The sequence below is a fragment of the Amyelois transitella genome, chromosome 2 (assembly GCF_032362555.1).
Source record: "Amyelois transitella isolate CPQ chromosome 2, ilAmyTran1.1, whole genome shotgun sequence".
NCBI lineage: Eukaryota > Metazoa > Arthropoda > Insecta > Lepidoptera > Pyralidae > Amyelois > Amyelois transitella.
The window spans coordinates 6,914,119-6,940,776 of NC_083505.1; the positions used below are offsets into that span (position 1 = coordinate 6,914,119).

At 37.3% G+C, this 26,658-nt stretch overlaps 1 protein-coding gene across 1 annotated transcript; it reads left to right on the plus strand.

Annotated features, from left to right (window-relative positions):
* The first annotated feature begins 59 nt into the window (after positions 1–59).
* Positions 60–26,572, plus strand: LOC106138851 (collagen alpha-1(IV) chain). Its single transcript, XM_060945504.1, has 15 exons — positions 60–193; positions 15,742–15,927; positions 16,281–16,325; positions 16,813–17,097; positions 17,184–17,426; positions 18,153–18,936; positions 19,383–19,643; positions 20,060–20,282; positions 20,522–20,637; positions 20,886–21,286; positions 22,083–24,141; positions 24,232–24,409; positions 24,669–24,783; positions 25,071–25,291; positions 25,678–26,572. Exons 1-15 carry the CDS (start codon positions 101–103, stop codon positions 25,844–25,846), a joined length of 5,379 nt encoding a protein of 1,792 aa, XP_060801487.1. The 5' UTR covers positions 60–100; the 3' UTR covers positions 25,847–26,572.
* The last annotated feature ends 86 nt before the right edge of the window (positions 26,573–26,658 follow it).

Consider the following 26,658-nt stretch of genomic DNA (forward strand, 5'->3'; position numbering starts at 1 on the left):
GACAGCTCGGGCGGCAGGCTGGGCACCCCCGCCCCGCTGGGCGCGCAGCACCCGCAGCAGAGCAGCGGCGAGGGCGCACATCCAGTAGTACGGCGCAGCCATGACGGGCCCGGCGCGCGCGCGCCGTTTTGCGCTCCACATCGTGCCCGTCGCGCTCCTACTTTTCCTGTTGTCACCTCATCAAACTTCAGCTGTAAGTACTCAAGTACTTTATTTATCTTAAAATTTCTAAATATAAAAAAGTAACGAAAGCATAGCACTCCGCTTAAGTTGACGATAAAAAGACATAAACGCGCGCGCGGACGTCCTCGACTCTACTCTTCCAAATTAATTGATAATGCAAAAACAATCCCGGCAGGGTTCGGCATTGCATTACTATTATTATTTAAGTAATCTGTTTTATTTATTGGGTACCCGAATAATGAAGACAATTTTCAAGTAAATGTTTATTTGACAGTATAAAATTTAGCCTTTGCTTTTAATTTTTTTTTATTTTACAATTGGTTGTTAACCGCGGCAAGCGTAAACTTAAATCCCCGTTTTTCCACCTAAAAGTAGCCTTTGTTACTATAAAAGGCTTTATTTCTTCCTTTCAAACCAAAATACAAATTTCTCGCTATAACCTAAGTAGTTTTACAGTCATCTTAACACTTAAGCATCGCACGACATTTCAAAAGTAAACTGCTTTCTGCATTCAATTCAAATGCAACAATTCTTAAAACATTTTTATTATCAATGCTATGAGTTTCTAAGTTGCTAAGTTCTAGGCATTATATATAATACCTTTCTTATTAAGAATGGCAATATTTGACCACATTAAGAATATGTCTAAGTACCCCAATTGGGGTAGCCAGTATAGGTCATACGGAGCTTCAGGTTGTTTTCAGATCCAACTTTTATAGCTTTCTGTTGGTTTGTACTGTACATGTTAAAGAAGTTCTTTTGAAGTTGATTGAAACATATTATTATTGCGATCATGTTCATGTCCAGCGTTTTCCGCTTTGATAAACTGTGCGTTGCGGTGATAGTCTACTTGAAACTTGCCTAAAGGTTGCCTGGCAACTGTCCGGGCAAGCATTGTCTGTATGCAACCTCAGTGGTGTAGTGATAATGTGCTTGCCACCGAATTACAAGTCACCGGTTCGATTCCCTGTCAAGTCATTGTAAAAAAATTACATTTTCGATTTCAATTTTTGTATCTATTATACACACTAATAATAAAGAGGAAAGATTTGTATTTTTGTATGTTTGTGTGGAATAAACTCAAAAACTACTGGTCCGATTTTGATAAAATTTGGCACAGATATAGAATAGACCTTCAAAAGTGACATAGGCATTCATGTAGGCATGTTTTGAAATAAATTAGTTTTCAGGTAGAAAAATATGTCCACCCGTGCGAAGCCGGGGCGGGCCGCTAGTATGTATATATTTTTAAAAATTCTTAACTTGAATAGCTTTACCTTTCTGAGGAGAAAAAACATTAATGTATTTATTGCGTTTAAAACAAATGCTCCTACAATAATTAAATATAAGTCGCTCTCGACTGGACAAATTACACGTTAGCCTCGAAGTAAGAGACTTGTGTTACGAGATACTAACTTAACGATACTGTATTTTATAATAAATACTTATATAGATAAACATCCAAAACCCAGGCGAATCAGATAAAGTTCTTTTCTCATCATGCCCTGGCCGGGATTCGAATTCGGGTGTAATTTGGCACAGATAGATGAGACCTTCGGGAAAAACACTACTAAGTACTACAACCACATTGCTCCTTTTTTTTTTAATTTCCCTCGAGAGCGAAGCCCAGTGCAAACAATAGTTAATAAATTTTTTTAGAAGTAAATGTTTTAAAATATTTCATGTTAAAATTCAGGTTCGTAATGCTAGTGAAAAATCATTTTTTTTAACTGGAAATTTTAGAAACAAAAGCGAAGTTTGTTGTTGTTCTTTAAACTAATTTGTGACTTTGGTTGTTTTTTATCTAACAGAAATACTTATTCCTCGAATTATTTTATTCTATTATGAAGCTATTCTGTAATCTGTAACTATAGTCATTATCACAATCACAATATTCTATGAAATAAATAATTTGTAATGTGCAATAAAGTTTTAAATTAATAAATACAAAATGTATAAAACTCACCTACTCCAATATACTAATTTTTATAGACAGGTCTTGCCTAGGACTAACATTTCTCTATAAATGTCGTTCGATATATTATTATTCGATCATACAGAAATAAAAACTTGCCAACGTTGCTAAAGATCATAATAAGTATATATTTATATTCTATTTTGATAACCCGTTATAAGTTATATATTTCTTTTCACTAGGTACTATTTTCCTTTTGTTTTGTTGACTAATGAAGAGGTTGGTCATTCAATTTATTCCGCCACTTCTTCAACGCATTATAAGCGGTATTTGGTAATAATCATAAGTAATGTTTGACGTTATTCAATGTTACCTTGTCTCCTATATTGAATATAAATAAATTAAATTCAACTAAGTATTTAACATAATTCTGATCAGCAATGTACATGACCAATACTTATATCATATCGCGCATAATACACCTGATGCATTTAGGTATCCCAGTTATGTAAGTATGTAGCAAGTATAATGTGTTCTACCTAACCGTGACACAATGTCAACTATGCAAGTTCTTCCCTTTTGCATAGCCATACGAACCCTGACATGTTTGTAATTGAATCTGTTAAATTTATCGACCTTCCCAGGTTATGTTTTTTATCAATTCCTTAATTTTTATTTATTTAATATTGATCTAATTAGTCGAAAAATTGAATTTAACTAATTAAATTGCTAGAAAGAGTTGATATTGTATATATTGTATGATATTGCATTGGGGATGTTTTGCCCCTTTACTTTAGGTGGTGAGCTTTTATGTATTTAAAGTTGGCTAACGAAGTAACGGGAAACAGCTAGATTTCAAATAAATTCAATATAAGTATTACAACTTTCTTCGTAATTCATGACCGAAATGACCACATGTGTGAAACCACCTTGTGAAAACAAAATTTGAGGTAAGCTACATAAAGCTGCGCTTCGGGTGGCCCAAGGCTAACCTGCTGACGTCATCAGTTAGGAGCCTTGATCGGTTATTAAACAAATTTGGGGAATACAAATTGTTATACAAACAAGTGTTAGTGTAGTATAGAAATATTTTAGAAATATAAAAATATTTATACGAATTATAAAAACAAGATATGTATATTAAAACAGTTACCGTATCCCCCACACTAGATCCCCTGTGTCTTGACATCCATACGTTTGACAAAATCAAAGATTTACAAACACTTTTTTACTTATTGTGTGTATGTTAAAATAAGCGTGCAATTTGTCAATATATAAATATAATGAACACATATTAATATTAATGTTAATTAAGATTTATGATCATCATCAATACATATAATATAACAGAAAAAAAAAAATTCTATGCATTGAGTTTATTTTCAAAAAAATAATTTATTACGATGAAGAAATTGTAACCGAGCATGAATTTGAAAAAAAGTCTGTCTGTTTGTATGTTTGTTTGTACACGCTAATCTCTGGAACTACTGAACGGACTTGAACGATTATTTTTTTGTTGTTTAGCTCTTATGCCTGGTCAACATACCTTTAAATCGAAGATCTGGAACACGTGATGCAGAACCATTATAGACCAGCTAAATCATCCGAATTAATATAAAAGACGTCTTTCCAATAACACGCAAACGGAGTTGCGGGCACAAGCTAGTATAAAAATATGGGTAGGTACTAGTAGTTTGCCAGGAACTCCGCAAAAACCGATATTGATGCCCTACGGACCTAAAATTTCTATCGACAGATTCCAAAGACATTTTTAATTTCATCTTATTCAGATTAAAGTTAAGAAAGTATACTATAGTATTGGCACGCATAATAATAATGGACCACCGACGACTGAAACGGGCCACTTATGAGTCGATTCCGCACACGAAGGGTACCATCAAATGTATTCAAAATTACCTCATATGACATAAACTTCTTGATCGATATATGTATATTAAACTGCATTGTATAATTATCCGTCTGGTTTTATTACTACTTTGGAAGCGAATATTTCACAGAATATGAGCACAATCAAAAATATGTTATAAGGCGTCGGTGGCAGTAAATGACTAACATACACAATCCTGGACCAGGAGCACCACGGACTCGTTTCCAGAGAGATAAAGGTGTAAACTAATGTCAAGAGGAAAATGATTAAAAAAGTGTACATATTAGCAATTTCCATTAATTTTTCAGCTTTACAACGATGTTAAGAATAAGTTCTCCTAAGAATAAATTTTGCACCCTTTCCTAAGTGGTGCAAAATTCCCTACCTTAGTGCTACTCTTAATAATTTATTTTACAACATTAAGATGCAGGATTTTGTACCCGTACAGCCATTTAGCTATGAAATTCTAATAAAGTAATTACTTTATGTGATAAATAAAGTAATTCTAATATAATTATTAAAGAAATTATATAATCGGGTACTATAATTTTTATCCCAAAATAGCTTACAGATTGCATTGCGGATCTTTTGGATTCCAAAGGTTTTAGGAATTAGGATTGCTCCTAATATGTTATCAAGTATATCGCGGATTTGTCTGTCTCAAATACTTTCTTCGTAAATATAGCTTAAAGCAGATTATGGCTTCTGTGTTTGGCTATCAGTTCATAATCCTAATCCAAATTTAAGTTGCAAGGAAGCAGATTACAAATAAAGTCCCTTTTTTACGAAAATAAATATGGATATATCTATGTCAATATACCTGTTGGGGAGCTTACAGGCTTATCGACAGCTATGTCGTCGCGGTCTCGCGGTATGAGTGACATCAACGGCGCTGACGTTTGCGCGAATAACGGGACTCTTCGTCTGGGTCTGTAGTTAGGTCCAGTTTGGATTATACTAACCGATGCCTCTGTCTCACGCTCAAGATTAACATCAAGTAGTAAAGGTTCCCAAGGTGTGTAACGTGGATGACTATGTAGCATTTTATTAAAGTTATAAATATATTTTTTGTTTAGTTAATTTAACATTTCTAAGTGCGAAGTTAATACACTACTTACATACGTAATACAATGATTTAACTTAATACGTGTTAAAACTTTACTGAGTTTTCAAGGAATAAAATATATAGAAGGACATGCTCGTTTGTTTAACATGCAATTAGTTTTGTACAGTACTACAGCGGCGGTGGTTGAATCGGTATGCGTGCGTGATGCTTAGAAAGACACATGTTCGAATCCCACCTCGGCCATGTTCCAATGACTATTTTCTAATATTATATACATAAGTTTGAATACTAACCGATGCTGGCATGTACCTTCAGGCACGTGGGTGTGTAGATAACCATGATCGATTCAATACGGGCAGGTTTACCAGCAAAAGTTGTGGAGGTCTGTTACATATAGGGTCTATCATGTACCTTTGTACAGGTAAAAGATTTTCATGATCGGTTTAGTTTACGATGATTACTAGTATAATATTAGTAGAGATATTTTGTTTACATTTATAAGACAGATGCGTTCGAAATGTGGTGGTGTTGGCGCATAATAATATGACCCTTTGGAAAGCCGGTGTGAAACTCTGTATAAATCATATCTTGGAAGAACTGTGATCTGTTCACCCTATCTTGTCTCTTTGCATCCGCCGTGGATAGCCTGAGAACGTGGAGTGAAGGGTAAAAGCTGGTTTTGTGGTCTTAAGTTCCAAGATGTACTTAAGTGATAAGAACTGTCACACGCACAAATTTTTAGAGCAAACACAAAACAAAACTGTGCTGCCTAGAGTGTCTTTGAGAAAATAGCAGTTTATCTTGGACACTACCCTCAATCTAGAGGATACGTCTTAGAAGAAGAAATATTAATAAAAATATATTTGTTAATAATACTATCTTACTAATACAAACAAATACATTAATAAACTTCTCGGAATCGAATATTACGAAATGACACAAATTTACGATTATGAGTTATACATTGATAAGCTGATATATATTGTCGGTAAGTGTTTACAAATATATAAATCGTCTGAAATAGTATAATAACCTAACAACTGACTCAAAAATTTAATCAAATCCTTAGTAATTGACGAAATTAAGTTATGAAATTGAGTTAAGTTAATTTAAATCACGATAGCTGATTACTAAGAGAAGCCGAACCGGAGCACAATGTGCTCTTGTAAGTAAACTTCGGTGATAAGGCAATGGTATGCTGATACAAAGGCTATCTCAACATGTACTATATATATAACATTGATGTCATCGTTTCACCCAATTAAAAACTGAGACGTTTGTTAGTTCGTATACCTAATAATATGTATAGCACATATACCTACATGCCTTTATGATTTCTTAGATTAACAGGCTGAATAGTTAAATTTACATACATATATATTATCCAGTCTATATCCCTTTAGGGGTAGACAGAGCTAACAGTCTTGAAAAGACTGAAAGGCCACATTCAGCTGTTTGGCTTAATGATAGAATTGACATTCAAATAGTAACAGGTTGCTAGCCCATCGTCTTTTTAAGCCATCGCGTTTACAAGCCAATCCCTTAGTCGCCTTTTACGACGTCCATGGGAAAGAGATGAAGAAGTTCTATTCTTTTTTTTATTGGTTAATTTTCCTAAGCTATTAATCCGATTTTAAGAAATTTTGTGTTATCTCAAAAATTTTGGCTTTGGATAAGATGTGGACTCATTTTAAATCTCCAATGTGACTTTTTGTAATTAAATAATTACAAATTCCCTAAATATCTGTTAATGCTAAACTGATGGACTGATTTTGAAATTTGGTGTGCAGAGTAAAAGAACCGAGATCAAACATAAACACGAGGAAAGTATACCTAAGTGTTTTGTTTTAGTCTTTGGGTATGTGCGAGAATGCTATCTGCTGTATTTAAGTTTCTTTATATGTATACGTATCGATGTATAACCTATTTATCTTGCATCCGGGGTACATTTATTTGTTAGATTTATAAAAATAAAACGCAAAACGATGCTATCACGATGATATGCAAGCTAAGCTATAGGTATAGTCATACCATCATACTAAAGTGAAGCTATTACTATTTACTACAATGCGAACATGAGACAACTGGCCACTTAAGTAAAGCAGTTGTAAAATCTCAGTGTATAAAGTGTATTCGTAAAAATAAATTATAATTATATGAGCGTCCTTAAAACACTCATTCAACTTGTTTTAGTATGAATAAAAGACAATAATCTGATGTTACGGTAACCTTTGGAACTCTATATCTTCCTTTTAAGTTTTTATTTGGTACATATCAACTGGCAACAACATATTTTATTATCAGTTCACAGCCTCGTGACCTAAAAATTGTTTTAATTAAGTAAACGAATCGGTGGACATCATCGCTATGTAAAATTTGTTACAGTAGGTACCAAATCAAGTGCCGAAAATTTATTTATCATATATTTTTATTTATTCCTAATGAACTATCTGTTAAAACAATAGAAGGGATCCTTTTTAATATGAGGGAATGCAATTATAAGTAGAGCATCGGTGGTTGAACCGGTAAGGTGCCCGGCTAAAATGCGTGAAAGGCACAGGTTCGAATCCCAACTCGGCCATGTATCAGTGATATTTTCTAAGTTATGTTCATTATTTTGAAATATTTACCGATGCTTTTACGGTAAGGGAAAACATCGCGAGGAAACCTGAACATTCAGGTAACTGGATGTGTAACCATGATCGACCCAATACGAGTTAGGGTTACTTGCAAATGTTGCGGAGGTCAAATGGAAGTAACTCTCCAGAGTAATGAGAATGCAACCGGGACTAAAGCCAGGGGGAAAAAGAGAAGAAGCAATAAGTATTTAGATCCTGTAACCACTTGTAGGTATGGTAAAATTACATATATAAACTTATGAATAAACACTTAACATGATTCTCTTATCATGAATGAGTAAGCTCTGAATCATGTACCTAATTTATTACTTTCGCATTTGGTATTCTATACTGCTGTGAATTCCGAGGTCACAATCCACTTCTGTAGTTAAAAATAAGAGCAGAGTCGTAATCTCATTATCTTAACATAAACTAATGCAGAATTTAAAAGGTTGCAACCTCTTGATAAAATAAACCGCTCTACGACGAGTTCGATCTCGTGAAGTCGAGACGTAGACACAAAAATTACGTGGGTAATAGCGAACACGACAGATATGTCTTTTTAATTTCAGTTTTCTTTCCCCTGGCCTGAGCTTAAGTTGCGCCTTTTGACCCTGGATTGGGTTCGTCAGGTTTTTACACGAAGCGACTCACATCTGTCCATCGCAACCTTTGCAGTGAAACCTTACTCATTTTTAATTATTTTCATGCCCAATTTGTAAATGTAATATCATTTTTTAATTTAATATTGATTTAATTTTATCTATTTGATTTTATTGAAAATTGTATATGGATCTTTGTTGTCTGAAATAAATGAAATGTATTTAAAAATTTTATCATTGTTAAATTGGTAACTGTTTCATTAAAATCTCTAACAAATTCTGTGAACGCTTGGCAACCAATCTGGTAGATACATATTAAAACATTTATTTTTTGTATTTTACAATCAACACATATCATTTAAACACCCATTGTTTATGCAAGTTTGAAGTTTGGGAGGATTATTCAAGGGACAGGATGATTATTTAAAGTTTCATGAATAAAGCCGTAGATTATAAGGGCTGTTCATTTTGTCATATACCTCGGGATATTTCTCTAAATGTCGCATGATATTTTTTACACTATATAGATAGAATAACGTCAACGTAGCCGCTAGGTACAGTCCACGTGATGTAATTTCCGCCCGGACGGCGGCGGCGTAGGCGGCCGGGCTCTACGATTCCAGTGAAATACGGAAAGAGCCTACGAGCGTGGGTACAAAAAATGTGGATCAAAACTATTTAGAGCACACAAGTATCAAATTACTTTAAATTAGGTCAAAATCAGCTTCCATTGACAAAGCTCTGGAAACGAGGTCGCGACACAAACAGTAGCTTCCCTTATCAACAGGACAGGAAGCTGCTATCGGCTGGCGTTTGGTATAACACAATTTTTGCAATTATTGCCGAAATAACTCCCACGATCTCCTATCAGCGCCGTTTTGTATCAAAATGACAATGACAACCAACAAATGAATATCAAAACGATAATGACTATAATTTATTTTAGTCACGATTCTAAGTATGTATGTGTATATAATATAATATATATAATATGTAAGTGATTTGTATCTTCGAATGGTGGTGGTCTGAAGGTGTTAAATATCCAGCGATAAGATTATTCACATGGATTGTCGTACCTACTACCTACCAATATAAATAAAAATGTTGAAAACATCATCTACGAACAGTGTAAGGACCGTATTAGTAGATATGTAAATAGTAATGACTATGATGGATGGAAGCTACTGGTCTATATATTTTTTCAGAAGGTAATCTATTCACAAGTAAGTAATCACCGAGACTCCCGTGCTAACTGAAAACCAATTTAGGTATTAAATAGATCACACGCTATTTGGCACTTTCTAATTGTGTGTACAAAACAAATAAGTCACAACACAATATAGTCATCGGTCAAATAATTTTGATTTTCAGTAGTTTATGTATTATTGTGAGGCAGAGCAACTCTATTGTTTTGGTAAAGATCGTGGCAGCATAAATTAATTACATAGGTGAAGATTTAGTATATCGTTCCAGGTTCCATAAGTGGTCTACGACTTAGGCTGAGACAGTCTAAGAGATGATTTGCCTATTGCATAGAAATTTGCACGAAAACCGAATTTAATGCGATTTTTCGATACATGCGGTCGGCGCTGGAGACGTATTCTATATTAAAAATAATGAGAGATATTCCCACCTATAAATATTTTTATATGTCATAACATGGATTATCCACATTCCAAGTCATTCGATACAGATGTTGTTTAATTTAGGAGAAGTAAATATTTAATGGTCGGTGCGCTAGTCCAGCTTGCCTGCACGCGGGCATGCTTTTTATTCCGGGGTGAGTGAGTCGCCCTGTCAATGCACGGGCTCAATTCACGAGCCGATCTTTTATCGTCATAACTGGTGACGTATACTACTGTAGAACATTGAACCCAAGAGGAAGTATTCGATATTTCTCAATTTTTACATTATTGTCCATATCGTATCCGCACAACGAAGTTAATTATAAATTGATTTATTAAAATAAGCAAATTCATCAGAATCGGTTTATTTGTATTTTTCTATGTACGTATCTAAGCAGTGTTCGTTGGAGTTATGAAATTATTAATTAATGTAGTTAGTAACATCTAATCCTTTACAATCAATTCAAGTATTACTTTACTCGGGTTTCGAAAAAGCCCACGTGAAGCTGCAAAGCCAATGTTTCATTAGCGTCGCGGTTACTCATAAGTCGATTTTACGACCGCGAACGTTGCACTGAAAGTTATTGCTTACTTCCAGTAAAGTGAAATAGGTCAATAGTTTCAGTGCGGTAACAAAAGCTAGCTGAGCGCGCGGTCATACTCCTTGTCTATATATAGAGCGGGTCGGTGACAGCAACCGATTGCAGCGCAGGCGCTGGATCTTACTGCTTGTCCTTTGCATACTGCCATTATTCTACTTTTCTGAATATGACTCTCATAGTGTAGAGCCAGTTTAAGGTTAATTTAATAGAAACATAAGTATGACAAATATCTCAAAACAATTTGATCTATCCGGATCAAACTCCAGGCATTTTCCCGGTTGAGTCCTTACCCCTCAAGAGTGGAACCCAAGGTTAAAAGGTATATCAATGTTCGTAAGTATTAAGAATTTTCAGAAGAAACTCACACTTATAAAAGGCTTATAGGGATCTTATTGATAGAGGATCATATTTCAATGAGTTTCATTTTTTATCCCGATATAAAGGGTCATAAAGATTTTAGGCAAACACATTAACAGGCAATTTTTATTGAAAACATTGAGGCGTCTTAGTTTCGCCCTCTCCGCCTATTGCCAACTTACAAAGACGCAATGTTCTCCTTTCTACATACAGCATCCATCTATCTCAAATATATCCATATGCATAAATGCCCATACTACTTATCTACTCATGTAATGTTCGAACAATTTCTTAGAAAATAACTGAATACACAATAACTGACACGATATGAAACAAGTGAACGAATGTACATATTTAATAGTTGGTGCGTATCGAGAACGCGTTTATGAGTCGCTCCGGGGTCACCAGATTCCGGCAGAAGCTCGTAAACCCGACACACCGTCCCATTTTTAAGTTCTGACATAGTTACGTACGAGAATAGAATAAGTATATAATCGTGCAGATCAAAAAATATTTAAGGATTTACCAGGTCCTGTTTTAAAATAAAAGGTGGTATTTGGTGAACTTGAACTTTCCGGCATAACTAAATCGAAAAAAAGGTGGTTTTTAAGTCTACGTTTGTATTGTAAAAAAGGTTTAAGGAAACTTATAGGTACTCCATTTTTGTGTTTCTTTCTTCTAGCTCATCCCAGCTTGTGAAATTTCGTGAGGCAGAGCTCTACACCTCTCTTGTTCTATATTTCTACATACGGAAGAGAAATTATCCGATAACATTTAATTACAAGAGCATCATACACATGTACACGTGCTATGGGCTACGGGGTCTGGAGGTGTGGGGGGCAGGGTAGTCCTCGTGGGATGGCGGGATGTGCGAATGGTCGTTATCGGTTAGGACACTGCAATGATTGTTTATCCAGCCCGTTCCTTGAATTGCAACTAATGACTCACAAGTTTAATAATCTTTTACGGCTCTAATAATATTGGCAAAAAATATTCATGTATCTCGACCACTCTTAATTAGAACTTAGAACTACAGTTTAATGATGTAATACAACTTACCTTATTTAAATAAATAGGTATCTTTAGGCGACTGCTACAGGTGAAGTGCTACGATGCCTCACATGCGTCTACGACGACACTTTCACAGGTACGATAATACAAAGGCAATGGAGAATTACCTATTCGCAAAAAGTAGTTAATAAGAAATAAGATAAACACAAAATGTCTTTGGAAGACACATCATGAAATGTTACCACAACTGTTATGGAGAGCGTTACAAATATATTTTCTTCATATTCTACCTTTACTTGTTGAGGCGGAAACAGAAAACATTTTGACTATTTTCTATTCATGCAAATTATAATCTTCTATTACCAAGGGTCTCTAAGAACCCTTAACCCCGGTTCAGCATGGCTTTAAAATAGTTGATAGTGTTTTTTCCCTCGTATGATATCTACAGAAAGACATTAAGTTTTTTTTCCTAGCGAAATATTTTTTTATTTCTTTATTGGCGGTGAAGTTTTTATTTTTTTTATTTAAATCCACTTTAAACCGTAGATTCTTACATAAAATATTTGTCAGAAATGTTTGGTTTGAATGTTGAGGTTTAAAAGAAAAAAGCTTAGAAACAGATAGAAACGGAATGGAGACGACTGTATGCACGCACAATTCGGGCAAGTGACCCAAAATGTGGCAATTCAGGTTTTTAATTGCCTATTACGACTATATTATTATTTTTATAGGTATGTATTCTGTTTGTATGGTATTTTACAAAGCATTCATTTATTTTTCTCTGTGCCATCGCTGTCTCTTTTGTGCTGTTTTGTATGTTTTATTTCCAAGGTGCAATAAAGAGCTACGACACTGACCGGTAAAATCACTTGAATTTTCCATTTCATTTGTTGATGTCATTCGTCAACTGGTCCCTAACATAAAAACATTTAAACGTCGTTATTATTTAAAGAGCAATATAAATGTAATGTACATTTATTGTTCGCATCAGATTGCATTGCGTGGTCATGCAAATTTAGCTATGCTGTCAACAGCAATAGATACGGTTAGAGTCGAATGGCGACTTAATAAGCGATCATGGTTTCATATTACATAACGTGCAGTCATTCCACGTATACAGTTACCGAATAAGGAATATTTCACGAAAAGAAAATACAATTTTTTGTTATGATGCCGCCTTTGAACACGATCCTATTCGAGATCAAGGTGTAAGTCAGGTAAGTCAAAAGGACTGTGACTTCCGTGACTCTGTTAACGGGGGAATTGATCGTACATTAGCCTGATATGGAAAGAATTATGTTTGGTTTAATTATGTCTTTATATTAAATAGCAACGTGGCTATATAGTCTTTGTGTTGAGTTCATGGTAATCTTCATACCTATGCTTGTTTTTGGTAAAAATTTTGCTAACGCTTCAATTTTCTGTTGCCATCCTGGGGTAAAACATAGCCCATGTTTTTAAGATACCCCACAGGAATTGATATGTGGTTATTCCTTATATCTATAAAAAAATATCACAATTTCATATATAGGGTAGGTAATTGGTATCTAATGGTTAGCGTGAAATGTAGAAAAAGAGACTAAGTATTTCCATACAAAAATAAGTCTCACGTTCTTTTTTTTTGTAATAATAAACAACAAAGGTAGACATAAAAAACAACTAAAAAAAAAGATTAATGTAGGTACCAGTGATACTAATCTAGTCTTTCGTAATAGAAGAATCATTTCCAAGCTGGACGCTGACATCACTGTTCAAAGAAAAACATGTAATGAACTGCAAAATCGATTATGCATTATAATAACACATTTTGATGATGTAATGTTACTGAAGCGTATCCAAGGACTTAAAAATGTTAGTTGGACTGGCAAACGACTTACCCTTTTACACACAGAAGAGTATTTATTTTTCCACCATCACCCAAGACCTAGCCTTCCTACGGGCTGAATCATGGATGAAGTGCGCTGCTCTCGCGTTTGCTCTTTAACAGCATACTCTTCCTTGACTCCCTACAATCTCTTTAATGCCCCTTTAGTTCTGTATTATTGACGGGTATTCAAGGAGGGATACACGTTACGCCTCGCTTAGCTTCGCCATCGCCTCTATCTTTAGATTGTAGAAATTATCAGTCTGCACCGAATATCTGTCAATCATCATTAATACGTACCTACCTACACCACTAATTCCATTTATTTCCAAAGCTCTACAAAGAAGTAGGAAGTGCAATGAACGGTCTTACACTTGTTCAGTTTCTCGTATTTATGTCAAAGGTTCAGATGATAAGGCACGTTCAATGTATAACCTATAAATAAGTAAATGTTCTGAACTGAGAATTTTTTTATTGGTGTCCAATAAAATTATATGTATTGCCAAATTATATGCTACGCTATCAGTAGAAGTTAAGTAGAAACAAATCTGCAATACATTTTTTTAATCGAATGACACTGAATAATAAATATATGATAACTTTTAATACAAAGAGAAATTTCGGGTCAATATTAATGAAAGAAAAACCCTATCCTATTTTCTACCGTAAAAGTTGTGAGATTAATGCGAACGGTAAATTTATTTAGTCCCTACATATCCTTACTTTCTATCTTAAGTTATTACTATATCAATGTTGAAAAACTTTTGCGTTTTAATTAAATAGGCTATCTACCTGGCCATCGCATGAAAACCCCAGAGAGATATGTTGTCTTCCGGTGAGCCGCTTGGAAATGCCAAACATTCGTTTTGGAAATAAGTTTGAATTGCCTAGAGCGCAATAGACTAATCAACCTAATATAATCCCAACTAAGTAATATTATGAATGCGAAAGTTTGTGTGTTTGTGTGTGGCGAACACTATGGTGATGATGGCTATGTCTACCCCACAAGAGATACAGACGTGACTTCTTTAATGTATGTAGGTATCATGTAAGATTACCCCCAATCTGTCATATCAAGCCTGCTTTGTAACAGAAAATTCAGGCTTCTCGTTTTATTCACGACGACATTATAAGGAACCGAAAAGGGTATCAATTGCTTCGAGAAAAGGATGGTACGGCTGCTTTTTTCTAAACTTGGTGGAGGCACTGCCGTACCCGCCGATTCCGAAGCCATTTTACATAAGTATTTTATGAATAACAAAGCTTTTTAAGGCATCATAAATAATTTCCGTGTCTTTATTACGATTGATTTGCTACGTCTCATAGTAGTTGTTCTTAGAGAGCGTTGGTAGTCGAATCGGTAAGGTGCCCAGTTAAAATGATTGTTGCGTATAAAAGGCACAGGTTCCGGCATATTCAGGCAACTGGTGTGTAACCATGATCGATCCAATACGGGTTAGGTTCCTCTGCAAAGGTTGCGGAGGTCAGATGGGTCGCTTCGTGTAAAAACCTAACTCACCCAATCCAGGCTCCTAGGTCAAAGGCGTACCTCGGGCTACTCTCCAGAGTGGTGAGTATGCAACCGGGACCAACGCGAGAAGTAAGAATAAGTTCTTTTTTTTAGGGACAAATTACACTGAGTTAGCCTCGAAGTAAGTTCGAAACTTGTGTTACGAGATACTAACTCAACGATACTATATTTTATAATAAATACTTATATAGATAAACATCCAAGACCCAGGCCAATCAGAAAAAGTTGTTTTCTCATCATGACCTGGCCGGGATTCGAACCCGGGACCTCCGGTCTCACAGACAAGCGTACTGCCGCTGCGCCACAGAGGCCGTCAGGGCCGTCGTCAATAAGTTCTTATAAGTATATTCGAAGGAAGAAATATGATTTTATAACTCATGATCGAAATCTTCCATTCAGATAAATAAAAACTTTCCAAAGAGTAAAAAAAAGTTAGAAAAAGCTATAACTTATTTTTATATATTGCCATATTTTCACAGGTGGTGTGTAATCAAACGGCGTGCGACTGCGAAGGAATAAAAGGCAGGCGAGGGGATGCAGGTCCTATTGGTATTATCGGCCCTCAAGGTGATTATGGAGAAGACGGGCCAGAAGGACGCATGGGCCCGCCAGGTATACCCGGGGACATGGGCGACTTCGGGAGCTATGGTGACAAAGGAGAAAGGGTGAGTAAAATAAATAATATTGTTTTTATTGGTAGACTATAAGCTAAACGTGATAACAAAATTTAAGAAAAATCTTTAACTAGGTACCCTTTATTTTAAATTATTCAAATCATCTATTCTGAAGTCCTTGGGGAAATTATGATTTTAACCCATTATCTCCTTTTAGAAATCTTGAAATAAAATAAAATTTCACAACACTCCGTAAATCCGGTTTCATTCTCAGCAACTGGTAATTACAAAACCTGAGAGAATTGTAATAAATACCTACCATAAATAATGTGAAATTATTTTACAGTTTACAGGGGAAAGAGGTACGACAATAGAAATATGATTAAGTTTATTATTATTTACAGGGTTTCGATGGGTCATATGGTCCTCCTGGATATCCTGGGCAACAGGTATTTATATATTACAATAATAATTTTTACTAGTTAGTCTAGTAGCTTCATTCGGGTAGAAAAAATTAAGAAGAGTTTAGAAGATACTAGTATCCAACATTTAAGTACTCTCAATCTTTCCAGCTTATTTTAAATAATCGCTTTCAGTTGTGTATTATGGTTTTATTTATTTGTACCTTTTTTCTAACTGAACTTATACGTACATACTTAAAATATCGTTTATTTATATCGCATATAAAACAAAGGGTAAACAGAACAGAACGAACGGTCATGAGAAGTCTGAAAGGCCACGTTCAGCTCATGGCTTAATGATAGAATTTATATTAAAATAGTGACTAGTCCTTCACCTACAAGAAGAATCCCAAGTTCAATAGCCATTTCCTTAGTCGCCTTTTACGACATCTACGGGAAAATGGAGTTGTTCTATTTCAAAGTGCCGGGCACGGCAACTGAACTTCGTAGAAGTTAATATCATGTATTATTTTAGGGCCCGAAAGGTTTGCAAGGTCTTCCTGGAAATGCTGGTTTGGACGGATGCAGTGGCGTTGACGGCAGGCCGGGATATCCTGGAATAATGGGTCCCCCTGGTGACAGAGGCTTAACAGGAAAGTACGGAGACAAAGGTTTTAAAGGAGACAATGGCGAGGGAGGGGCTAATTCCCGGGGAATAGTTGGTGATAAGGGTGAAAGTGGTTGGCCCGGAAACCCTGGCCCTCCAGGACCGATAGGTTTCACAGGAAATAGTGGAGAACGAGGTGATGATGGAGAACAGGTATTTAACAAATTCGAATTTAATATTGATGAGTAATATATAAAAAAGTAAAAGACGGAAATAATTTGTTTGCCAAACATTTTTAGGGTCTGATGGGTCCTAAAGGTGAACCAGGGTACAGAGGTGATCTTGGGGAAGACAATTTTGGACCTAAAGGAGATAAGGGAGAAATTGGAGAATACGGAGATCCAGGGCGACAAACAATAGAACCTCTGCCATTCTCTGAAAACCGCACTATAATTGCTAAGGGTCCAGATGGAGATAAAGGAATCAGAGGTCCAAAAGGTGAAAAGGGAGAAAAAGGATTTTCTGGTTCACCAGGTCTACCAGTAAGCTTAATATGACACACCTTTGCTCGTTTTTTAGCCTAGCTGAATTTTATAGCTTGCGTTACCTATATTTATATTGTAAATGTGTGATCTTTGTTTTGATAGGTAGGTACCTAAAGTATGTAGGTGTAACTACTACTACTTTACCGCACAATTATTGTACGAAATATTGAATATAAGGTGATGTGTATGTGGGCCAGGGGTCGGAAATTTTTTAGCTCAATAAGATCAACCGACAAAATTTTAAAGATTCTACTACTATTTTAGTTGGCAATTTAAGTGGATAGAATTTTTTGGTAATTATGCAATTTGTATCAAGGTTCATTTATTATTAATGGTAATTTTTGAGGAAAGTATTTTCGTATATTATGCCATCAAACGTAAGAATTTCGTGGTTTATTTTGCTCTGAAGAAACGTTTCGTTATGAAGAAGTCCAGTTTTTCCTGTCGAATGTAAATTTTTCGGAATAATTAATCATATTTCATTAAATGAGGGAACAGGTGAACATTCATACACCTGTCAAAATCATAACCCTCCTTTTTATTTGCCGTAGTAGGGTCATAAATAAAATTTGCCTTAGCCACAGGTTATCTGCTCTTGTCACATATTTTACTACCTGTACTAGTTAACCAAGTAATTAAGTCAAATAAAAACACAAATGTTTATGCATAATGTAAGGGCATTTAATTAATATAAATTATTTTTATTACATATGTATTAAACAGGGAGCCGAAGGGAATGCGGGAATTGATGGCATGAAAGGAGAACAAGGAGAAGTTGGTCCACGCGGAAAACCTGGTCATAAGGGCGCGCCAGGCCCTTCTGGACAGAAAGGATTGAAAGGAGCTCCTGGTCTTGCGGGTTTAGATGGAAGAGACGGTGAATCAGGGCCACCTGGTGAAGATGGAATCGACGGAAATCCGGGACCACAGGGTCCGCCTGGAGAACCGGGAATTTATGATGAGCGGCTAGATATTCCGCCTTCTCCCGGTGTTATGGGCGAGCAAGGACCAGTTGGTGAAATTGGGCCGAAAGGCTTTGCAGGTCGGGATGGAGCGCCTGGACCGCCAGGTTTCAGAGGTCCACCGGGGCCTCCAGGTGCTAAGGGAGTACATGGAAAAGTTGGCAACCCCGGCATATCTCCAAAAGGCGAACCAGGCAATGATGGTTTTAAAGGATTGCCAGGTCTTCGAGGTCCTATGGGCTATCCAGGGCCACAAGGCACAATGGGTCCTAAAGGTCAGAAGGGATATACGATTATTGGTCCAAAAGGCGAACCTGGAGACGAAGGTAGAAATGGAGTGCCCGGTACGCGAGGGGATCGTGGTGAAATCGGTTTGATGGGCCCTCCAGGAATACCAGGAACCGGCGTGGATGCGACTGGTCCCCCGGGAGAGAGAGGGCGACCTGGACCTCCGGGAGAAAGCGGTGATCCTGGATTTTCTGGACGGCCTGGATTGTTTGGCCCTAAAGGCTTCCGTGGAGATGATTGTCCATATTGTCCATCGGGTAAATAAAATTGTTTGAAAATGCTTATCGTTTCCAGGGATTTTCCAGGGAACAGTTTCCTATTTTACTCCTCAATGTCTATTCTATCTCTGTGTCCATTTTTTTCAAAATGGATCTGAAAGTTTTTGTGTTTATTCGTTACAAACAAAAATACAAAAAAGCCGTGTGGTTACCGGACCACTCCATATCGTTCCCACGGATGTATTAAAAGACGACTAAAGTAAAGGCTAATAAACTTGGGATTGTTCTTGTAGGCGATGGGCTAGAAACCTTTCATCATTAAACGATATAGCTGAACGCGGCTTTTCAGTCTCTTCAATACAAAGACTGTTGGCTCTGTCTACCCCGAAAAAGATATAGACGTGATTATATGCATATGTATGTTTACAAAACACAAACAAAACTTGTTTACACAAGTGTTATTAACCTTGATAAATATTTTACAGGATTACCAGGAATTAAAGGGAAAAAAGGTGAAAGTGGATTCCCTGGTCAAAAAGGATATCCAGGTTTACCCGGGTTAGCTGGCCAGCGAGGATTACCAGGATACCCCGGAAGAAATGGTACTAAAGGTCAGACAGGGCCAAAAGGATTTAAAGGAAAGCAAGGACCAGCCGGTGAAGAAGGTTTAAAAGGAAGGAAAGGAATACTCCGCAGACCACCTCTACCTCAAATCGCCAAAGAAAAAGGCAATATGGGCGATAGAGGTAGGTCCCTACTTATTTGTTTTTTTTAGGGACCCTACGAATATAATTAAGCCTCCGCTGTTTGTCTGTGACCAGGCTGTAGCTCATAAATCGTGATAGCTATACAGCTATGAAATTTTCACAAATTACCTATGTGTTTCCGTTGTCGCAACAATACTCCCCAATGTCACCATACAATAAACGTGTCCTTTTCGTATTTTTTTGCTTAATATTATTTTAAAGGTAACAGAAGTTTAAAATTTTCACATGTATTTACCTTTCAAAATAAATAATTAAATAACAATAATGTTTTTATCAAATGGAGCCCCTTACAACAAACGTAATTTTTTTTAAATTTTTGGTCGATATATTTTAACCTTATTTAATGATTTCTCTGTATAGTACCTATCAATTGCAATATTTTCGTTTTTTTGTAGGATTACCTGGAAGAGAAGGTCTACGAGGAGACAGAGGATTCCCTGGAATTTGGGGTGATATGGGTATGAAGGGAGTCAAGGGTTACAGGGGTGAGCCCGGGCGACCCGGTATGCCAGGGCGAGATGGCCTCCCGGGCAGAGATGGGATTCCGGGAAGACCAGGGCGAGATGCCGTAAATCCTGGTAGAGATATTCTGGGTCAAAAAGGAGAACCTGGTATAAGGTATGTTCTTATAAAGAACACACTATTGATATACATATAATAGTAGATATTGCGCTAGTGTTCAGGATAATATAAAGATGGTATGGACACAGGTAGAAGAGAGGACGGCATCAGAATCAGACTTTTAATTTATACGTAATTTCTCGTCCATATATGAACCTTTTTAGATAAGGTTAAAATTATTAATCAAGTAAAAATATGTTATACTTATGTGTTGTAAACTTCTTCGTCTTTCGTAGCGGAGAACCAGGAGACCGGGGTGACACTGGATGGAAAGGAGACCGTGGTGATTCTTCTGAACCCGAGTTCAATCTGAAAGGAGATAGAGGCGTCCAAGGACCTATGGGCTCTAAAGGTACGTCCATGTAGCGATAACGAGTTAGCCTTTTTAATTAAAATCAACCGAGGGGAGAAACAAGTCCTTGTGCTTGTTTAATTTTTATAAGTGACCTAAGATTTTTGTGTAGACGTGAGTGTGTGACGTAAATTCATGTATAAAAAGCCAAAATTTGTTTGGGAGAGCAAAAATATTGTAATCGCTGTAACTGTATGGAGATACGAAGTATAGCGGCATCTCTTTTTTAACCAAAAAAAATATTTCAGGTTATATGGGCAGGAAAGGAAGCGTTGGCGATAGAGGTGATGATGGGATCCCTGGTTTAAGTGGAGACATGGGCCTTAGAGGTCTCACGTTACAAGGAGAAATGGGTGAAAAGGGACAGCCTGGTGAGAAAGGTGATTGGGGTCCTTTTGGAGTACCAGGAAGTCCTGGTGTTCAAGGGCCTAAAGGATTTCCAGCTCCAAAAGGGCAAAAGGGTTCTCAGGGCGCTGTGGGTCCTTCAATTATAGCAGGCGAAAGAGGTCCAAAAGGAATACCGGGGTCTCCAGGAACTCCAGGGCTGGAAGGTTACCCCGGCATGCCAGGACAACCTGGAGAGTACGGAATCAAGGGAGAGACAGGGACTCCTGGCGATATGGGTCGGCAAGGAGACATTGGTGCAACAGTAAGTACCTGAACCGATCATTTATTTCAAGTATTTTTTTCTAGAGATTTAATTGACTCATACTAATTTCGGACTTTCACATTAAAAATACGATTAATTTTAAGTGTTTTCAAAATTCTCATCCTACATGGTTTTGAAATGGTACATGACGGAGCATTTCAGTTTTTACAGCGATGCTCAAGACACCACACGTGGATTGCGTAGCACGGTTTCTCTCCGACTAAGATTGCCTGTATTCCATACCAAATTCTTTTCTCACTCCTTCACTGTGCAGGCTATCCGCCTGTGGAATGCTCTTCCAGTTTACATACGAAAAGCCCAGACTATAGGCAGTTTCAAAGATCTAGTTAAGTCTCATCTTTCTACATTTTCCTAATTTATATTATATCATGTAGTTATATATTTGTAGGCTGTCATAATTATATATTTCATTTGTAGAGATATATGTTGCAAGTTATTTATTTATCTAGGTATATTTAAATGTATTTTTATTGTGTTTATATTAGGTTTAGGTCTATTTTGCATTTTTTTTTATATACTGCGCCAATCGTCTTTCTATTTTAACTTCCTCCCACCCTAAGGTTGACTGGAAGAGATTTGCTTGAGACCTGCTTTAGCGATAAGTCCGCCTTTGTACCACATTACCTGTGTTTTTTTTCAGTTTTCTTATGGTGCAATAATGTATCTACCTACATTGAACTGTATTAATTAATATTAGGGATGCTAATTGTTTTTTTTTTAACACAGATTATATGTACTATGTACTAGGTATAAACTAGAACTTGGTTATTTTCAGGGACGTAAAGGCTACCCAGGAATTCAAAGACAAGGTCCACCGGGATTGCCGGGTAAGAACGGTCAACCGGGACGAATGGGTTTGTTTGGTGAACGCGGAGCTGACGGATTGCCGGGAGAACCAGGAGACGTAGGCCCAAAAGGAATGAAAGGAGAAGTCGGGGCTATAGGTATACGAGGAATGCAAGGGATACCAGGAATTGATGGAGAACGAGGGTTCCAAGGATTTTTAGGAGCTCCTGGTTTGGTTGGAGAGCCAGGTGATCAGGGGGATCCGGGACCTCCGGGTTATGATGGTTCGCCAGGTAGACCTGGCATTACAGGGCGTAAAGGAGAAAAAGGAATAAACGGTGTGATAGGCTTATCTGGTCCACAAGGCTATGACGGTCAACGAGGAAATAAAGGAATACAAGGTGATAGAGGTGATTATGGTGCTCAGGGTGAGCGTGGAGAAGATGCAGCGCAAGGAGCACAAGGAAATATTGGAGATCCAGGATATGACGGTAGACCAGGTTTACCGGGAATAAAGGGCGTCAAAGGCATAAAGGGCGACATAGGCGAAACAGGAATATCTTTAACAGGAGATCAAGGCATAAAAGGCGAGCAAGGCCCAGATGGATTTCCAGGAATACCAGGAATTAAAGGATATCAAGGCGATAGGGGTGACGGTGGCTATCCAGGCGAAAAAGGCATTGTAGGCGATAAAGGTTACAGTGGCCTCCCAGGGTTTCCGGGTAGAAAAGGATTAGACGGAAATTCAGGTAGACCAGGAATCAGAGGTTTATCTGGGGAGACAGGTGAAAAAGGCGACGAAGGTGATGAAGGCCAACCGGGCCGAATGGGCATACCTGGGTTGCAAGGTGACAGAGGCCCAATTGGACCTAAAGGCCAAAGAGGTGACCCTGGTTTAAAAGGACCTATAGGATCACCCAGTTATAGCTTCCCCGCTCCTAAAGGAGACCCAGGTATTACCGGATATTATGGCGTTCCTGGCATACCGGGCGACATTGGAGAACCTGGATATCCAGGCCCGAAAGGTGCTCGTGGTTATAAAGGTGATCAAGGCCAAGTTGGATATCCAGGAAAAGTGGGACTTCCGGGGCCCAGAGGCTTACCAGGTGATCAAGGAGCCCCGGGGATACCTGGTTTGAATGCTTTAGATGGTAAAGGATTACCTGGAGAACCCGGCGTAGATGGTTTGCCTGGTTGGCCTGGCCCCAGAGGGCAGAAAGGCGCTCCGGGTATATATGGATACGATGGACCTAAAGGAATTAAAGGCAATCCGGGAATTAGTTTTCGAGGCCCTAAAGGTCCCAAGGGAATAGAAGGTAATCCAGGCAGGCGAGGCTTTTCCGGAGCTGTTGGTATACCAGGTATGGAAGGTGCTCCAGGCCTACCAGGTATACGAGGAGATTTGGGAGAACCCGGTTTTGCGATAAGCCCGAAGGGACCGAAGGGCGAAATTGGTTTTAAGGGAGTAAATGGTTTCAAAGGTGACCAAGGTGAAAGAGGAGACACAGGTTATAATGGATTTGTAGGAGACCAAGGACCAACAGGTTTACCTGGAATTCCAGGTGACAGTGGCGAAATCGGACCTGTAGGGCTTCCGGGCCTAAAGGGTCTAAAAGGTGATAAGGGCGATATGGTTAATCCATGGGAACAAACTCAGGGACCTAAGGGCGAAATGGGACTTCAAGGGTATCCTGGAGCTCCGGGTCGAGATGGAATTCAAAGCATATCCCTTAGAAACGGTATGAAAGGGAAAAAAGGAAGCAGAGGCGATCGAGGCTCTGAAGGTGCCATGGGATTCATGGGTACCCCTGGTCCAATGGGTAGAAAAGGATTTACAGGTCTTAAAGGATTTGAAGGTGTGCAAGGTAACAGAGGGCTACCGGGAATACCTGCACTTCAGCCCATACCGAAATCAAGAGGCTTTTATTACGCGCTTCATTCTCAATCTTCGATGATTCCGCAATGCCCTCAAGGCACGTCACCCATGTGGAACGGATTCTCGTTAATCCACATTGTCGCAAATGCTCAAGCACATGGCCAAGATTTAGGTAAGACTCGTTTCTTAATAGGTATGAATTTGTTACCTTTTATGAAGATGTTGTGATTTCATTACTTGATATGTTTATTTAATCTCACAGGTGCTCCTGGTAGTTGTTTAAGACGGTTTTCCACGATGCCTTACATGTTCTGCAATCTAAACAATGTGTGCGATTTTGCGCAAAGAGAGGATTATAGTTTTTGGCTGTCTACCGATGCCCCCATGCCCATGGCCATGACTCCTATAGAAGCTAGAGATGTTGGACTTTACATATCTCGGTAAGATTCTACTTAATATGTGGATCAAAAGATTGCATGTAGATAAGTACGTTAAGCTGGCTTCATGTTAGAATTCTCACGAAAAAAAAAATTATTCTCTAAATTTTAATACAAAATGCACGATCGATTCTAATGGTGCAGTAGTATTAGAAGGAGAACATTAGGTAAGTGATTTACCCAAGAACTCTCAAAAGAACAATAACTAGAATTTTACACGTCTAATGTAATGGACATACCTAGTTTTTGTTTCTCGTTCCAGGTGCCAAGTATGCGAATCGCCAACTCGAATGATAGCCATACACAGTCAGAGTAATGAAGTACCAAACTGTCCTGATGATTGGGATCAGTTATGGATTGGATACAGCTTTTTGATGGTAGGTACTTAGCTGGATATCTCACAAAAAATATTAAAACCTTAAAGCATAAATAAAAAGTGCCTAAATACTTTAGAACTTCCAGTTATCATACAGGATAAATTTGCAAGAATGAATGAATGATGAATGAAACTGAGTTTCCATACAAACAAGTATCAAAAAGTGTTTTTTTTTTATTTTCCCATTCATTTCGGTTTAATTTTTTTTATGGACACCCATTCAATTTCATGGTCAAAACCAGCTGTGAAAATAAATTTAACTGTATTAAAAATTGTATTGCCTTACAGCACATGGCTGGTTCAGACGCAGCTGGCCAGAGTCTAGTGTCGCCTGGATCGTGTCTGCAGGAATTTAGAACTAGGCCATTCATAGAGTGTAACGGACTTGGAAGGTGTAACTATTTTGCCACTGCAATCTCGTACTGGCTATCGACGATAGAAGACAACAAAATGTTCCAAAAACCTGAGCAACAAACACTGAAACAAGATCATGTGAACAGAATAAGCAGGCGAGTTATCAAATACTTATATATTAAATACTGCAATCTCAAATCAAATGACGTGCGTACGTAATCGTTACTATGTAAATTTACTGTAGGTATTTATATTTACTTAATATCGTTGAATAATATCAAAGAGCCTAGCATAGAAAACCAGCGAATTTTCATGTTATCCTAGTATATATTTTCGATTCCAGACATGTTTATATCTACTCGTTTTGAAAAGCCTCTCCTGGTTACCACTTCGTCATTTTCGTCATCAGTTAAAAGACTCTATTGCAATTGGTTGAAAAACCCATTTTGTCATCTGACCACAGTGCCCGTACATTATAATGTACACAATGGAGACAATATATGTCTCTTATGTACTGTATTGAATTGAAATGTTTGTGCAGATGTGCAGTGTGCAGGAGGAGGCCTCCACCACGAACGGGTTCCGCCGGGGACCCATACCCGGGAGGCGCCTCAGTGGTGTCGGTGCCCAACTCCTACATCCGCAACAACTACGCGCGCCGCCACCGACTACGGCCCTACCGCGGACGTCACGTTCGAAGACACCCATAATTAATTTAATATCTTCCACATTGTGATAAAAAATATTTTTATAACGGCACTGATAGCCGGTTTTTGTTTAGATACAAGAAATATCCCCCACTGCCATCGTATTGTAATTATATAGTGCTATTGTTAAATTAATAAATTAAGATAAAATATGGCTTAGAAATTAAAAAATACCACTCTCATAACTATTTATATAAAATTCTAGGAAACTAATAACATTTTGAAGATAGGTATTACTTTTAAATACTTGGAATTTTAAGTGTGAGCGACTTTATTTAAGAATTTATTTTGGGAACTACCCATCTAACAAATAATTTAAGTATCCTCCGGAAATCTTATTTTAGTCTGTTTCTGAAACAGAGCAAACTATTATTAAAAAAAGTAAGAAAAGCAATAAAATAGGTACTATCATAGTGTCATAATGCGAATTTGTAATAAATTATAACTGAAAACTCAACGACGAACTCAGCCAACGACTTCGAACAAGAAATAACATCTAGTCGCTACTTACTTAATAATATGTAAGCCAAACTTATAAATAAGTACACAGGTTTATCAAGGATATTTACGAAATATCTTACAATCTTGTACATAAATTAGTTCTTGGTGTTATAATTATATGTGTATTTTAGCAAGTAAGTTAACGTAATAAAAATAATAATACATTTTTTCTTTTTATTGGTTGACCGAGCGGGTCTTGGTGGACGTATATATATAATAACCATAAAAAATTCAAAATCCTCTGATTCATATTTAAGTTCTGTCTCAAGTGTAAGAATTAATAAAGTCAATCACAATGTACCTTAATAAGTCTC